The sequence below is a fragment of the Ochotona princeps genome, chromosome 14, assembly GCF_030435755.1.
Source record: "Ochotona princeps isolate mOchPri1 chromosome 14, mOchPri1.hap1, whole genome shotgun sequence".
NCBI classification, from domain to species: domain Eukaryota; kingdom Metazoa; phylum Chordata; class Mammalia; order Lagomorpha; family Ochotonidae; genus Ochotona; species Ochotona princeps.
The window spans coordinates 18,630,699-18,646,334 of record NC_080845.1 but is presented as its reverse complement, the minus strand read 5'-3'; the positions used below and the strand labels follow the sequence as shown (position 1 = coordinate 18,646,334).

The following is a 15,636-nucleotide window of genomic DNA, read 5'->3' as shown; positions in this document are numbered from 1 at the left end:
CCACACCGCGACACTTCTCCCACGACTCTATCTCAGACAAAGAATTCCAGCCTGAAGTATTTCCAACACTTGCTTTAACATAAGAGGAGGGATGACCTAATCTAAAATAATCATACATGCAACTACTTATCATTGAGAAGGAAAAAAAACATCATTTAAGCCATCTAAAACTACTATATATGTATAGAATTCCTGGCTCCTGGGCTGAGCGTAGCTCAACTCCATTTCTCATGGCCATTTGGAGAATGAACCAGTAGAAAGAAGATATATATATATATAAACGTGCTGTTCAAATAAATACAATCAATCGTTAAAAAACAGTAAGTGTCTGAATTCCTATCCCAGCTTCACCCACTTTCCTAGCTTCCTACTCATGTGCACCCTGGAAAACAGATGCTAGCTCATAAACGAGGGCCCCTGCCAACATGGCAGGCCTGGAATGAGCTCCATGCTCCTAACTTTGGCCTGGCCCCGTCTTGGCCCCGTCCTGGCCCAGTCTTGGCCCAATCTTGACCGAAGAATAAAAGAACTGCCTTTCTCTGACCTTTTAAATAAGTGAAAGAAAAAAATTTTAATGAAAGATCAATTCATTTTAAAAACATGTTATAACACAATACTTACTGTGACAAAGGAAACTGCAGCAGGATCCTGGTACTGAACCAACAGTGTTTCTACTGGGAGCTGTATTTTGGGGCGGCTTTTTATACGCTTATTCAGATGGACTAGCAGTTCCATTACCTAAAAACAGAAGAAATTGAGATTACCTAGAATATCTTAAAGACAAATTCATTTCTCAAATATTCCTCATTTTAGTAAATAGTTGTGACTTCGCTCTTTTAACGGACATACATATGACATCCCAGAGAATACACAATATCCAACTCTTATTCCAGGGCCAGTGTGATGATTCAACTGGCTAATCTACTGCCTGTAGGTGCCAGCATCTCATGTGGGTACCAGTTCACATCCTGGGCACCACACATCTGATCCAGCCTGTGGCCTGGGAAAGCAGAGGGCACCAGCCCAAAGCCCTGAGATCCCATACCTATGTGGCAGGCCCAGAAAATGATCCTGGCCCACAGCTTAAAATCAGCAGCTCAGCTCCAGCCATGTGGTCATTTGGGGAGTGAACTAGGAGATGGAAGATCTTTCTCTCTGTTTCACCTTCTCTGTAAATCTGCCTTTCCAATAGAAAATAAATAAATAATTTTTAAATATTTATTTCTTATTAGAAAAAACAAATCTACAAAGAGGAGAGACAGAAAGATCTTCTGTCTTTTGGTTCACTCCGCAAGTGGCAGCCACGGCTGGAGTTTAGCCAATCCAAAGCCAGGAGCAGGAGCTTGTTCTGAGTCTCCTGTGCAGGTGAAGGGTTCCAAGGCTTTGGCCCATCCTCTACTGCTTTCCCAGGCCGCAAGCAGGGAGCTGGATGGGAAATGGAGCAGCCGGGAAACGAACCAGCACCCTTATGGGACCCCAGCACACACAAGATGAGGACTTTAGCCACTAGGCTACTGCACTGGGTTCAGAAAAATTTTTTTATATTTTTATTTTCAATTTTAGAATTATGTGGTACAATTTCATATAGACTGGGATTCCCCCTCAAACTCCCACCCCCTGAAAGATTTTCCCCCATGTTGCTACAATGGTATAGTCCTTCGTAAGGAATCATAATTACATCAGTCTCTTATTTAAGTGTACCCTGACATTGCTGGTAGAAACAATGTCAGACAGTCCAGCCATCCCATTTCTACACATTTCCAACAGTTTCATTGGGAATCCATCTTTCATCTGGAAGCAGGGATGCATGTTGCATTATACCCCCACAGCTGTATATGACAGACCCCAGTACTCCATCACTATATATTTCCATAAATGAAAAGCCATGAAACAAGGTCAATAACTGGTATGAGTTAGATTAACAGTCACAACAACAACAACAAATTACAGCACCGTGAAAAATGCACCACTGAGTAACCAACACATGGGTGACAAAAAAGGAAACACAAAAGTCTCTTGGGAAAAATGATGCCACCATGTAATCCATGAGCCAGCGATGATTTCGGCAAAAGAAAGTATTTGAAATAAATAAAGCTGAAATAAAAAACCTCAAAACACATGTGATACAGCCAAAAAACAAAACCAAACAAACAAACAAACCCAGTATGAATTGGATTATTGAAGTTACACTTTCCATGCTGGTTTCCTTATATAAGAGAGAACATACAGTATTTGTTCTTTTGTAATTGACTCATTTCACTGAGCATAGGGTCTCTAGTAGGGACCACCTAGTTGTAAATAGTATAATTTCATTCTTAATAGCTGAATAATATTCCATGGAGTAGCTATACCACAGTTTCTTTAACCACTCTTCTTTGGAAGCATATCAGGATTGTTTCCACGTCTTCGCTATTGTGGATTGCGCTGCTCCAAATACAGGATTACAGATCACCTTCTCATATGCAGATTTCATTTCTATTGGGTATATGTATTCCTAGCAGTGGGATAGCTGGGTCATATTGGCAGATTTATTTGCAATTCTCCAAGCACTCTCCACACTGATTTCCACAGTGGTTGTACTAGCCTACACTCCCACCAGCAGTGAAGGAGAGTGCCTTTCTCCCCACATCCACGCCAGCAGGTGTTGTTAGTTGAGTTCTGAATGCAGGCCAGTCTCACTAGAGTTAGGTGGTACCTCACGTGGTTTTCATTTGTATCTCTCTGATGGCTAGGGAGCCTGAGCATCTTTTCATATGTCTGTTAGTCGTTTGAATCTGATCTTTTGAAAAATGTCTCTTCATTTCCTTTGCCCATTTTGTTGGAGGGGTGTTTTCTATTGTTGCTGTTGTTGTCACTGAGTTTCTGCAGCTCTTTGTAAATCCTGGATATTAGTGCCCTATCATTTGTGTAGTGTGCAAAAATTTTCTCCCATTTTGTTGGTTGCTTCTTCACTTTGCTAATTGTTTCCTTTACTGTACAGAAGCTTCTTAGTTTGATGTAGTCCCACTTGTTCATTTTGGATTTGACTGCCTTTGCTTTTGGTGTCTTTTCTAAGAAATCTTTCCCTGTTCCTATATCTTGGAGTGTGCTTCCTATGCTTCCTATGTTTTCCTTTAATAGTTTGATGGTTTCTGGGTGTAGATTTAAGTCCTTGATCCATTTAGAGCTGATTTTCGTATAATGTGACAGGTGTGGGTCTTGCTTCTTAATTCTGCAAGCTGCTATCCAGTTGTCCCAACAGCATTTGTTGAACAGACCAAGCTTTTTCCCTGGATTGTTTTCAGTTTTCTTGTCAATTAGTTGGTTATCTATGTGTGGGCTCCCTTCTGGTGTTTCTATTCTGTTCCTTTGATCATCTTCTCTGTTTCTGTACCAGTACCAGACTGTTTTGATACATACCACTGCTCTGCAGTATGTCTTGAGATCTGGAATTGTGATTCCTCCAGCTTGATTTCTATTCTTCAGGACGGCTTTGGCTATTTGTGGTCTTTTGTGATTCCAGATGAACTTTTTTATCATTTTTTCTATTTCTGAAAAGAATGTTGTTGGGATTTTGATTGGGATTGCATTGAACCTGTATATTACTTTTGGTAATATGGTCATTTTGATTATGTTGATCCTGCCAAAGTGAGGACTTAGCCACTAGGCTACTATACTGGGTCCAAAAAAAATCTTTAAAAAGAAAAAAAACAAAATCTTGTTCTAAAAATCACTCCCAAGAATCCAAACTCAAGGGCTTTTATATTTACAATGTTCTTTAGTTAGAGCTGAGGTCCAGGACCCAGCATTTGTAGCGCAGTGGGTAAAGCTATCACCTGCAACACCAGCATCTCATATGGATGCTGGTTCAATTCCTCACTACTCCACTTTCAATCCAGCTCCCTGCTAATGGATTTGGAATAGCAACAGAAGCTGGCCAAATTGTCACAAGCTCTCCTGGCTTTGGCCTAGACCAGTCCCAGTCATTTCAACTATTTGAAGAGTAAACTAGCTGATGAAAGATATTCCCCTTTCTCTCCCTTTATTTCAAATGCATCAACTTTTCTAAAAAGCTGAGCTTTAAATTGGCCCTAAACTGAAGCACAGTCCCCTAGAAGAGCTGGAAACAAATGACCGCAACACCATGAAAACTACAAAACACAAATGATCTACCAGATCAAGAATAAGTTCATGAACAAAGTGACACAAGCACTGAGCCCTAAAGATTAGATGAATCCATACAGAGGATCAGTTACAAGACGGTATAGGGGACCAAGAAAACATGGCAAACTGCATGTCACCTGTTCTCAGAAAGAACACTGAAAACTTGATTTGCAAGGCCAGAATGATGAGATCTCATAGAAGCCGGGTCTGGAGGCATACACTGAGCCTAACAGTTAAGATGCCTGTACCCAACACCACAGTGCCTGCGTCCTGTATCTACTTCAGCTTCTTTAATACAGGACCCTGGGAGACAGAGGTGATGACTCAGGTAATTAGGCTCCTGCCAGCCACATGAGAACCAGAGTTCTCAACTCCATTTTTGGCTTGGCCCACCCTTGGCCACTGCAAGCAACTGGGAGTTACTTAAGTCTTTCTCTCTAACACATACTTTCTCTCAAGTATTTCTTTTTTTAATGCAGGGTCTGGATTAACAAAGAATCTAGCAAAATGCTTAGCTCTTCTGAACATCGTCTCATACTACTGAGTGCACATATGGAAGGAGAGGAAATGAGCATAAATAGGAATTACTACATGAACATTCCCATGGGAGGAAACAGAGCTACACAGGCTTCTGGCCAAGGGCCTCAGCTTCACCAGGATGAAGAGATGTACTCACTCACAGTAGAAATGGAGTATAACAAAAACGTTCAGATAACTTCAATTAAGAAAGATGCCAATAATTACAGCCAGTTATCCTGGAGGGTCATATTCACAACACCCTCCATCATTTGTAAAAAGTGTACCCCAATATTAGAACAAGCACAGATGGACATTTGACAGTGACAGCCAAAGTTCAAAGGAATCTATAACAATGATGAAACAGGTGAATTGTATTAATAACAACAAACCTTTAATCAATGTTTGATAAGTGAATGATAAAGCAGTAATAAAATAGCCAGTATTTATCAAGTGGTTTCAATGTACTCTGCACTTGTACCCAACACTTGTGCTCCTTATCTAACAGTACTCTTACAACCACCAGTAAGGTGCGTCATCTTTCCTACAGAAGAGCAGGCAGTGTTTCAGGAAAGCAAAACAACTTAGTCAAGAATACAGAACCAGTAAGTGGCATAATCAAGATGGGACTCCAGGGACTGGCATCAGGACAGTCGAGATACTGCCACCCTTTTTCTTAAAAAAAAAAAAAAAAAAAAATTAAATCGGGACCAGTGCTGTAGCACAGTTTGTTAAGCCAAAGCCTGCCATGTCATCGTCCTGTATCTCAGTGCCGATCTGAGCCCTGGCTGTTCAGCATCTGACCCAGCTAGCTGATAGCACTGATAACACACCCAGGGATACAGGAAAATATGGCTCAAAACCTTGGGCCCCACGCACCATGGCAAACCCAGATGGAGCTCCCAGCTGCTGACTTCAGCCTGATCCAGAGCCACTGCTTCAGCAGTCACTTAGGGAGTGAACAAGGGAATGAAAGATGTCTCTCTCCATTACCGTCTTTCAAATAAGCAAAATACATCTTAAAACAGTGCAGGAGGAATGGAAGCAAAGGAAAATGTTCTGGTAACGGGCCTAGCAGTTAAGCCACAGGTGAAGACCCCTACATCTCATACCACTATCTGGGTTCAATTACCAGTCCCAGATTCTGAAAACAGCTTCCTGTACTCAACTGTGACGGTTTAAGTCATTGCTTTCCCATCACCCACATGGCACATCCAAATTTCCTCACTGGAATTTTGCACATGGCTTCAGTCTAGTCCAGCCTTTTCTAGGCACTGGGGTATGAACCAAAAAATGGAAGATCCATCTATCAATCTGTCACTCTCTCTGTCTTTTTCCCTGTATTTCTAGGTTTTTAAACACATCCATCCATCCATCTATCCATCAATCAAACAGCACTGGAAACTAACTACCCACCTGCAGTGCTGGCATCCCATATGGGCACTAGTAATAACCCAAGCTGCTCTACTTCTGATCCAGCTCCTACTAACGCACGAGGCCCTGGACCCCTGCACCCCCACAGGAGCAGCGGGAGCAGCAGAAGCAGCTCCTGGATCCCAGGTTCAGCCCAGCTCTGGTCATTGCACCATTTGAGGAGTGAATCAGCGGATGGAAGCTATGTTTCTTCCTACTGTCTGTCTGTCTATTTGTATAACTCAAGTTTTTTGGAAAATTAAAAATTAAAAAATAGATTAATGTAACATTTATCCAACTTTTTCTAATAGTTCTCATACAGAACCCTAAAACAGAAGCTAAGTAACAATACCTTGCTTCTAAAATAATTTTGCCAGCTTCTAATTATGTTTATGCAAAGGATCTTTAAGAAATTCATTGAAAAAGAAATTCAAAGTTTATTTTGCTTCAGAAAGTTTTGAAATTCAAGTACACGTGGAGTTTTCAAATAAGTTAATGGAAAAATATGTACTATACAAAAAAACTGTAGATTTCAATTTTTTTAAACACTGATTTTATTTGAAAAGCAAAGAACAAGGAGATCTTTCACTGGTACACTAGTCCACTCTCTGAAGGCCACAAAAGCCAGGGCTCGGCCAGGCCAAATTCAGGAGCCAGGAACACCAAACCAGTCTCCCACACGGGGCTACCTTTTACTATTCTTCCCAGCACACTGACAGAGAACTGAATCAAAAGTAAAGCAGCTGAGACTTGAAACAGCACTCTAACATTAGATGCTATTTTAGCAAGTAGCACCTTAACCCTTTGCACCACAACACCAGCCTGATTTCAAAGTTTTTGCATCAAAATAAACTTAACTTGGGGGGAGGGGGGGGCTGGCAGGATAGCTCAACTGGCTAATCCTCCACCCACAAGCGCTGAGATCACATATGAGTGCAGGTTTTTGTCCTGGCTCTACCACTTCGCATCCAGCTCCCTGCTTGTGGCCTGGGAAAGCAGTCAAGGACAGGACCCAAAGCCTTAGAATCCTGCACCCACATGGAAGACCTGAAAGAAGCTCCTGGCTTCAGATCAGCTCATCTCCAGTCATTTTGACCATTTGAGGAGTAAACCAGTAGACGGAAGATCTTTGTCTCTTCTCTCTGTAAATCTGCCTTTCCAATAAAAACAGATCTTAAAAGTAAACAGGTAAAATTATAATTCAATTTTATATGAACTTTTGACGTAGCCTTATATTCACTGCTAGCTAATGGCCGAAGAACATATTTGCCCCATAACCACCTGACTTTCAGATCAAACTTCAATACACTGCATAATATTTGTCTGGCACTGATGCCAATGTGCAACTGATGTTAAATGCATCTTTACTAATAAGCATTCCAAAGTTTGTGGGACTTTTATTTATTTATTTGAAATGCAAAGTAAAAGAGAAGATAAAAGGAAAGAAACAGAGAGAGAGATCTTCATCTGCTGGTTCACTCCCCAAATGGCCACAAAGGCTGGACCAAGGATGGTCCGAAGCCAGGAGCAAGAGCTTCTTCCACATCTCCCACTTGAATACAGAAGTCCAAGCACCTAAGGGTGTACTTTGTTGCATGCACATTAGCCAGAAGCTGCATTGGAAACAGCATCTGGGACTTGAACCAGTGCCCATTTAGGATGAAGGAACCAACCGTAGGCAGTGGTTTTACGCTCTAAGTCACAGTGCTGGCTCCAAAAGCTAGTTTCAAATCGTCATAGCTGATTCTAGCTTTACTCTCCATTTTTGCCACAAGTTAAGATCATGAACCTATATTTCGACAATGAGAATGGAAATTCACTTAGGAATATATTTTATCATTCACATACTGCCATTTATTTCCCGCAAATATTCCACCCTGCTTACCTTTTTACGTACTCCTTCTTGAGTGCTGGATAGCTTGAGCAGAACGGGAGGAAGGAATTTAGATATAATATTCTGTAACTGTTCATCCGTTTCAGCATGGCCAAGTCGTAAAAAGACCCGTTCAAGCTGATCTACAATTTAAAAAGGAAAAATAAAATAATTAGCAAATCAAGTATGATCAGGACTATTTTTATAGTTTATTTTGTCTTGTACTATAAAGCCTTCATTTAAAACTTTACCGTATCTTATCCTAGACAGAGATGACTCTGAGACAGCAACACAACACTGAAGACATACCAGTAGTTATCACATACATTACTGTCCTTCTACAGCCAAGAATAGATAAAATTCTGTCCTAAATCACTGAAAATGATTTAGTTTTTCTAAAGGATTCGGAAACTAGAAAGAATGTGAGAATTCTGAAGGAGTCTAGACCGAGCTAGTAGACCAAGGCAGGGGACCTTGAACCAGATGGCAGGGGCAACACATCTTTGGCAACACCTTCCCTCGGACAGCGTCACTGCTCTTTAACTGCGCTAGGGGGAGGGAGATGCCTAACCCCCTCAACAAAAGCCAGGGTTGGCTACAAATATATATATACACCATGAGAATGGCTCTCTGCATGCAAGTCTTCGATTTTTTTTGATATTTTCTTTTGGTGTATGGAGAGACAAAAAATTTCTTTTTTAACCTTTTCCCATGGAGAAATAAAACTTATCAAACAACACAAAACACAAGTACACAACTGTGTAATATAAATCATAAAAATTCATGTAACTATGTCCCAAGCAAAAAAAAATTACTTTGAAATCTACCTAAAGACTTGTACACAGGGCCCAGGGCAATAACCTAGCAGTTAAAGTCCTCACCTTGAACACACTAGGATACCATATGGACCCGGTTCTAATCCCAGCAGCCCTGCTTCCCATCCAGCTCCCTGCTGTGGCCTGGGAAAGCAGTAAAGGATGGTCCAAAGCCTTGGGGCCCTGCACCCGCGTGGGAGACCCGAAGAAGTTTCTGGCTCCTGGCTTCGGACTGCCTCGGCTCCAGCCATATCAGCCACTTGGGCATGAACCATCGGACAGATCTTCCTCTCTCCCTCTCTGTATATCTGCCTTTCCAACAAAAATAAATTTAAAAAAAAGATTTGTACACAATAGGAGAGCAGGGAAAGATTGTTCAACACGAAAAAAAAAAAGCAGTGAGTTCTGTAGAGTCACCAAAGGCAGCCAGCTGCAGTGGTCTTCAGCGTAACATCTTCTCCTGCACCGTGCAACTATGTGCAACACTGGCCCTGTGCTCTAGAAGTTCTGCTTGAGAAAATGCCCAAAGGTTCCTAGCGTGCTTCCCATTCAGGTAGGAATTTACAACAAACGGACCAATACACAATTTTACAGTGAGAAAACATCACTAGAGAAAGGTCACTGCTATGAAGAAGAAATCAACAGGCAATGTGACAAACTGCAATTCAACCTTCCTCTTCCTCCTCCCTCCCTGCTCATATGAATCCACCCACACATCCTGAAGCACTCACTCCCTAAGTCACTCATTCATTGGAGAGTGTGGGAAACCCTACTACAAGCCAGAGTTTGGCAGCCATGGGTATGATGGGTGACGCAGGGCATGCAATTACCAGGTTTACCTCTCTTGTATCTCTATATGCAGGTGAATATAACTATAAGCATATTTATGTGTATGTCCATATGTTTGTATACATAATACCTGCAATACACCAAGAAAATACCAGGTTGCTTGCGAAAAGCTCCACGTAAGAACAGAGGAGGTGAATCTGCAGAGGAGGACACGCAATACATAGGGCAGACAAAAGTAGGAAGAAACTGAGGATGGGATCAGTAAAATGAAAGCTTCCAGGAGGGAGAAGTGAGTCATTTCAAATGATGCAAAGACAGCCTGCAGGCTAACAGAAGAGAAGCCAAAGCTTTTCCTAAGAGACCTCACACCTCACCGTGGGGAGGGAGACAGGACACAGTGGAGGGAGCAACCGGACGGGGAAGGATGTGGGGAATGCTGAGACAGTTGTTCTGAAAACTTCAATTACAAAAATCAATGGACAGGTGATCATTACCTTTCATTGATTCAAATGAAAGCTAAGTTTAAATGACAAATGGAAAAGCCACCAGAGAGAGAGAAATTACCGAGAAAATCCCTAGAGTGGGACTCTGAGAATAAGGGAAGAGTCAGGACCCAACACAAGGCTGAAAGAATTGTTTTAGACAGAAGGCAGGCCATCTCTGCCCTAAAAACAGGAAGCAAGCGGTACCACAAACAATAGTGTTTCACAAACTTCATGGAAATAAAATTTGCGGAAGAATTCCATTCTGCTGGCTCTCCCTATTTCTGTGAACACAAGGCCATGTCCTCTGGAGAGTATCAGAGGGGGGAGCGCCGATGAGGTGTGCCAGGAACAGGTGAAGGGTTCCAACTGTCACAGAGAAGAGAAGGACGCCAGCAAAACGACCATGTGCAGTGTGCAAGACCCAACAGCGGTTGGCACACAAACTTACAGCAGCCCTGGTCCAAACAAACTGAAAACAAGCCTGTCCTTTCTTCCTTCTCTTCACAAATCACTCAAACCAGTGCCTAATGACCAAAAAAAAACATAAACACACACAGCCAAGGATTTCCAAATCTGTCAAAGGTTTCACATCAGCCAATAAAGAAGAACTTCTGTCAAACATCTAGATTTTGTACATGCATTTACAAACACCTACATGAAAAACATAAGAGCAATTTTAAATGGGCAATTATTCACAAACTGTAATTACTAACACTTGTGAAAGCCCAACGATTCGCTGGGACAGTCTAGGAGATAAGATGGAGCCAATGAAGCTGTGTTTTCATGGCAGCTTTCCTGCTGGGTTCAGTTAATAAACCAAAAATCTCTAAGGAACGGTTCCTCAACTGTAAAGAGCAACACAAGACGACTGCCCTGCAACACTGGCCCCACTGACCACAGCCTGGGAAAGCGGGCAGGGCCTGGGCATCTGGCCGAGGAAATCATTTGGGGAGTGAAACAGCAGATGGAAGATCTTTGTCTAAGCAACAGAGAAATCAAGGAAGGCAGGCAGATCCTTAAACACAGGGTTAGAGCTGCAGCTTTGAGCCAGGGGACTGCAAGTCAAATCACAGACACGGATTCAATCAGTCACGCCAAGTCAATGAAAGCCTCAGTACTGAACCTCACACATCAGGACAGCAGAAGTGTTCCATCTGGAACCCTCCCTAGCCTTGCCTTCCACCTCCTGTCCTCTATTAAAACGGTCACTCAAATGACACTACTGAGGCTTGGCGCCGTGGCCTAGCAGCTAAAGTCCTTGCCTTGCAAGCCCCGGGATCCCATATGGGCGCCGGTTCTAATCCCATCCAGCTCCACTTCCCATCCAGCTCCCTGCTTGTGGCCTGGGAAAGCAGTTGAGGACGGCCCAAGGATTTGGGACACTGCACCCGCGTGGGAGACCTGGAAGACCTGGAAGAGGTTCCTGGCTCCTGGCTTCGTATCGGCGCGCATCGGCCCGTTGTGGCTCACTTGGGGAGTGAATCATCGGACGGAAGATCTTCCTCTCTGTCTCTCCTCCTCTCTGTATATCTGACTTTGTAATAAAAATAAATCTTTAAAAAAAAAATGACACTACTGAGTCACTCAGGCAAATGACTGAATCAGAAAAATCTGTGGGGACCCCCAATGTGTACACAGCTAGTCAGATGTAAGGACAGCCTTGGAATTCCCAGAACCCAAGAGTGATATTAGCTGAGGTCCCGTGGAGTACTGTGCTTCTAACCTGTCAGGTTGGTTAAGTCTTAAGTAAACACACATTATATAAAATGTGTGTGTGGCACAGGAGCACTTGCACGCACGGGGATCCCATATGAGTGCCAGTTCATGTCTCAGCTGCTCCACTCTGCATCCAGCTCCTTTATGTGGCCTAGGAAAGCAGTCAAGGACAGGGCCCAAAGCCTTGGGACCCTGCACCTGTGTTGGAAATCTGGAACAAGCTCCTGGCTCCTGAATCCTGGCTTCGGATCGGCTCAGCTCCAGTCACTGAGATCACTTGCGGAATGAATCAGTGGATGGAAGATCTTTTTTTTTCTGTCTCTCCTTCTCTCTATACTGCCTTTCCAGTATAAATGAGTATTTTGAAAAACATATGTGTATTTGTAGCTATTAACTCCAAGAATACATTATTCCTTCAATTCTGTCCCCTTTTATCTTGAGAAGCAGAGAAACAGACAAGCAGAAAGAGCTCCCATCTGCTGACTCACTCCCCCAGTGCCCTCAACATCTGGGACTAGGCTAGGGTCAGACCCATCAACCAGGAACCCAAGCCAGGCCTCTGACGTGAGAGGGCAGACTCAACCACTTGAGCCAACACCTGCTGCCTCCCAGGATCTTCAATGACCGTGAAATTGGAACCAAGAACCCGAGCAAGGACTCAAACCCAAGCACTCCAACGTGTGACATGGGCATCCTGATACCTTAACCAAATGCTCACCTCCTCTGATTTTAATAATGCAAACTACCATGATTTCCTTCAGCTGGAAATAAAAAAAAAAAAAATGAATTGGATATCAGCAGAATTGTACTCACAGTAACCCCATATGTTAAGAGTCCCATTTATTACCCCCAAACGAAAACTGAGCCAGGCCAAAAAATTAATTAAGACCCACACAATAACAACTCAGACACAAGAGTTCGTCAGATGGAGACAGTCTTCACATAAAGTCATAAATAAAAGATACCAAAGATATTTTTATTACTTCCAATGACACACCACAGTGATAAAACTTGGAATTAAAACTTGAAATTTAAAAACTTGCCTTTAAAAACAAGAGTCATTCTAAAGTACAAATATTTAATGTGCTATTTCAAAAGCTCTCCATAGTGAAAAATGTTAACACCTTATGAATTCCCTGGGGAATTCTTCCCAACCCTTCTCAGCGAGGAGAGAGGAATGTGGGAACACTGCCTGTTGTTTTAACAAACATAACCCTAGGCCAAACAAGGGTATCCCAAAAAACACGCATGGGAGCAGATAAAATATATTGCTCACGCACACACACGTAAAATCATAAGTAAAATACAGGTACGTATTTCTTAACCTACGGATATGTTCTGAAAATGTGTGTAAGTAGCTTCACTCATCATTACACTTAAAGTGTCTACAACATCACTCAGCAATATAATGTCACAGGACTATCATCACATGCACAAGCTATGACCGACCAAAACAACTGTTAGGCACCATACCTCACTGTAGCAAATCAAAACCAGTTATATAAAAGGGAAAAATGAATAATAATGACAAAATTTATTCCCATAATGGTCTAATTTAAATATGTGCAATTAACCACACTGATAAACAACAATCAAGATCATCAACATATTCAGAAAGGTATTATGAAATCTTTTTATTAATTGGTACTTAGTCGAATGGCAAAGAGAGAAAGACACTGTCATTCCCCAAATACCCATAACAGCCAGTCTGGACCAAGCCAGACTCAGAACTGCGCCTGAGCCTCCCACACAGGTGACAGGGAGCCAGTTCCTGCTGGGGGCCAGGGTGCAGGAAGCTGCCTCAGAAGCAGAGCGGAACTCCAGAGGATGTGGGTCTCCTAAGCTGTGTCCACCCCCAGGCCAAGTGTCTGCCTCAGCAAAGACAACTGATCATACTCAATATCCTAGGAACAGAGCTACCTTGATCTAACAAGGGAAAATTTTTTTTTTGGGGGGGGGGTTAAAACATGAAGCAATTCATCCTGAATTCAGGAGAAAGACAGAGATGTTCACTATCACCAGGTTCTACTCATATTGGTGCCCTGTTTTAACACAGGGCAATGAATCAAGAAAAATGAGAACAGCTGATCCCAAAGGAAAATATCAAAATCCTCAATGTCTTAATTGCCAAGCCAAAACCAAAACTAAAACACATGCGCACACATACACACACTTTCCAGTTTAGCTTATGTCAACTATTACATTCAAGAGGAAAAAAGCTGTTAAAAATATAATACACAATGCAGTCATTTATTTTGCTTTATTTCTTCGTCTCTTCTCCCTACCTCCAAGGGGGGGAGGGGAATGACCAAGAAAGACTAAAGGAATTCATTGTTACCAAAGTTCAGTCAATTAAATTTATGAAAATACTATTCCCAAGAAATAAAACTATCAGAAAATTTTAAGTAATAAAAATACCCAAGCAAGTTACTCTTAAGGTGGCTGTAAAACATATAATTTGGCTTCTGAGTTAAGAAAATATAGCTATTTTCTCACAGAACTTAAAAGGAAAAAACACCTATAATTACTAACTTTTCATGTACCTCATTACTTATGGGTAAAATATGTGAAAAAGGAACAAGCAATAAAACAGTGTCCTTCAGTATGTCACCTGCTGAGAACAACCTAGACACCAAAAAATTCCTCAGAAAGTGTGCCCAGAAAAAAAGCACACATGCAAAACTAACAAGACTCTTCTATGTTTCATTCTACACTCTTCTTGATATAATTCATGAGCATTAATTACTTGTGTAAATAGGAACAAAAAATGGTTATTTCTGGGTGACAGGTTTCAGATTTTTTAAGGCTGCTAAAACTACACAGAGAACCATATTTTTTCTAACTCTAATGAAAAATTTTCGAACATATCAGGTTAGAAGTCTTAAGTAGAAGCTGAAATAGAAGGGAAGTTGAAAATACCTAGAGTGCTGGCCCTTCCGTTATAAATGTGTTTGAAAACGGGTTAAAGCATCGGTCCTGCACCCAGACGTCTCTGCCCCCAAGACGAGCTTCCTCCTGGTACAGACCCTGGGCAACAGCAACGATGGTTCAAGCAACTGGTTTCTGCCACTCACAAAGGAGACCCGGCTTGAGCTTCTGGCTCCAGGCTTCCACCTTAGCCAAGCACTGGCCATCGCAGGCATTTGGGACACCAGGTAGTAGAAGAAAGTTCTGTGTTTTTCTCATTATCTCACTTTCTTCCTCCTCCCCACGCCCTTCTAGTAAAATTATTTTTGTGAAAAAGATCTGTTATCATGGAGACATACTAGACTATAACAGAAGGAGTCAGGAGTGGGGACGCACACAAGCATTTGATGCAGCAGTTTAAATCACCACTTGGGACACCTGCATCCCATGCAGAGTTCCTGGGTTGGAGTCTGGGCTGCACTCGAGCCCAGCTTTCTGGCAGGCAGCAGGTGAAGGGCTCAAGTACCTGAGTCCCTGCCAAGCACACAAATCCAGAAGACACTGATTTGAAGAATGACATGGAAGAACAGGGAGGAGAAGCTTGAAAAAAAACCTGAATGACTTCTAGGCCAAGTTCTGAATTCTTGAACCTTCTCTAGGTTCCACAGGACTCTCTGACTCCTTCTAAGTTCTTCATTTTTACTTAAACCATTCTACAACTGGGTACAAATACAAAGGGAAGGTGTTACCAAAGAAAAAGCACACAATTTCAAATGACAATACTATTTCAAATGTCTCAGTCAGGGCCCTGCACAATGGCTCAACAGCTAAATCCTCACCTTGCAAGTGCCAGGATCCCATATGGGCGCAATTCGTGTCCCAGCTGCTCCACTTCCCATCCAGCTCCCTGCTTGTGGCCTGGGAAAGCAGTTGAGGATGGCCCATAGCCTTGGGGCCCCGCACCCATGTTGGATTGTGA

The 15,636-nt window shown here is 42.3% G+C and overlaps 1 protein-coding gene across 4 annotated transcripts in view; it reads right to left on the bottom strand.

The window, feature by feature from the left end:
- The window catches only part of ECPAS (Ecm29 proteasome adaptor and scaffold), a 107,105-nt gene that overhangs the window by 74,841 nt on the left and 16,628 nt on the right, over positions 1–15,636 (bottom strand). For all 4 annotated transcript variants that reach the window (XM_058672865.1, XM_058672866.1, XM_058672864.1 and 1 more), the window contains 2 exons: positions 7,958–8,088; positions 622–738 (listed from right to left, as the gene is read on the bottom strand). In XM_058672865.1, the coding sequence (XP_058528848.1) occupies positions 622–738; positions 7,958–8,088 (248 nt within the window). The remainder of the gene's footprint in view (positions 1–621; positions 739–7,957; positions 8,089–15,636) is intronic.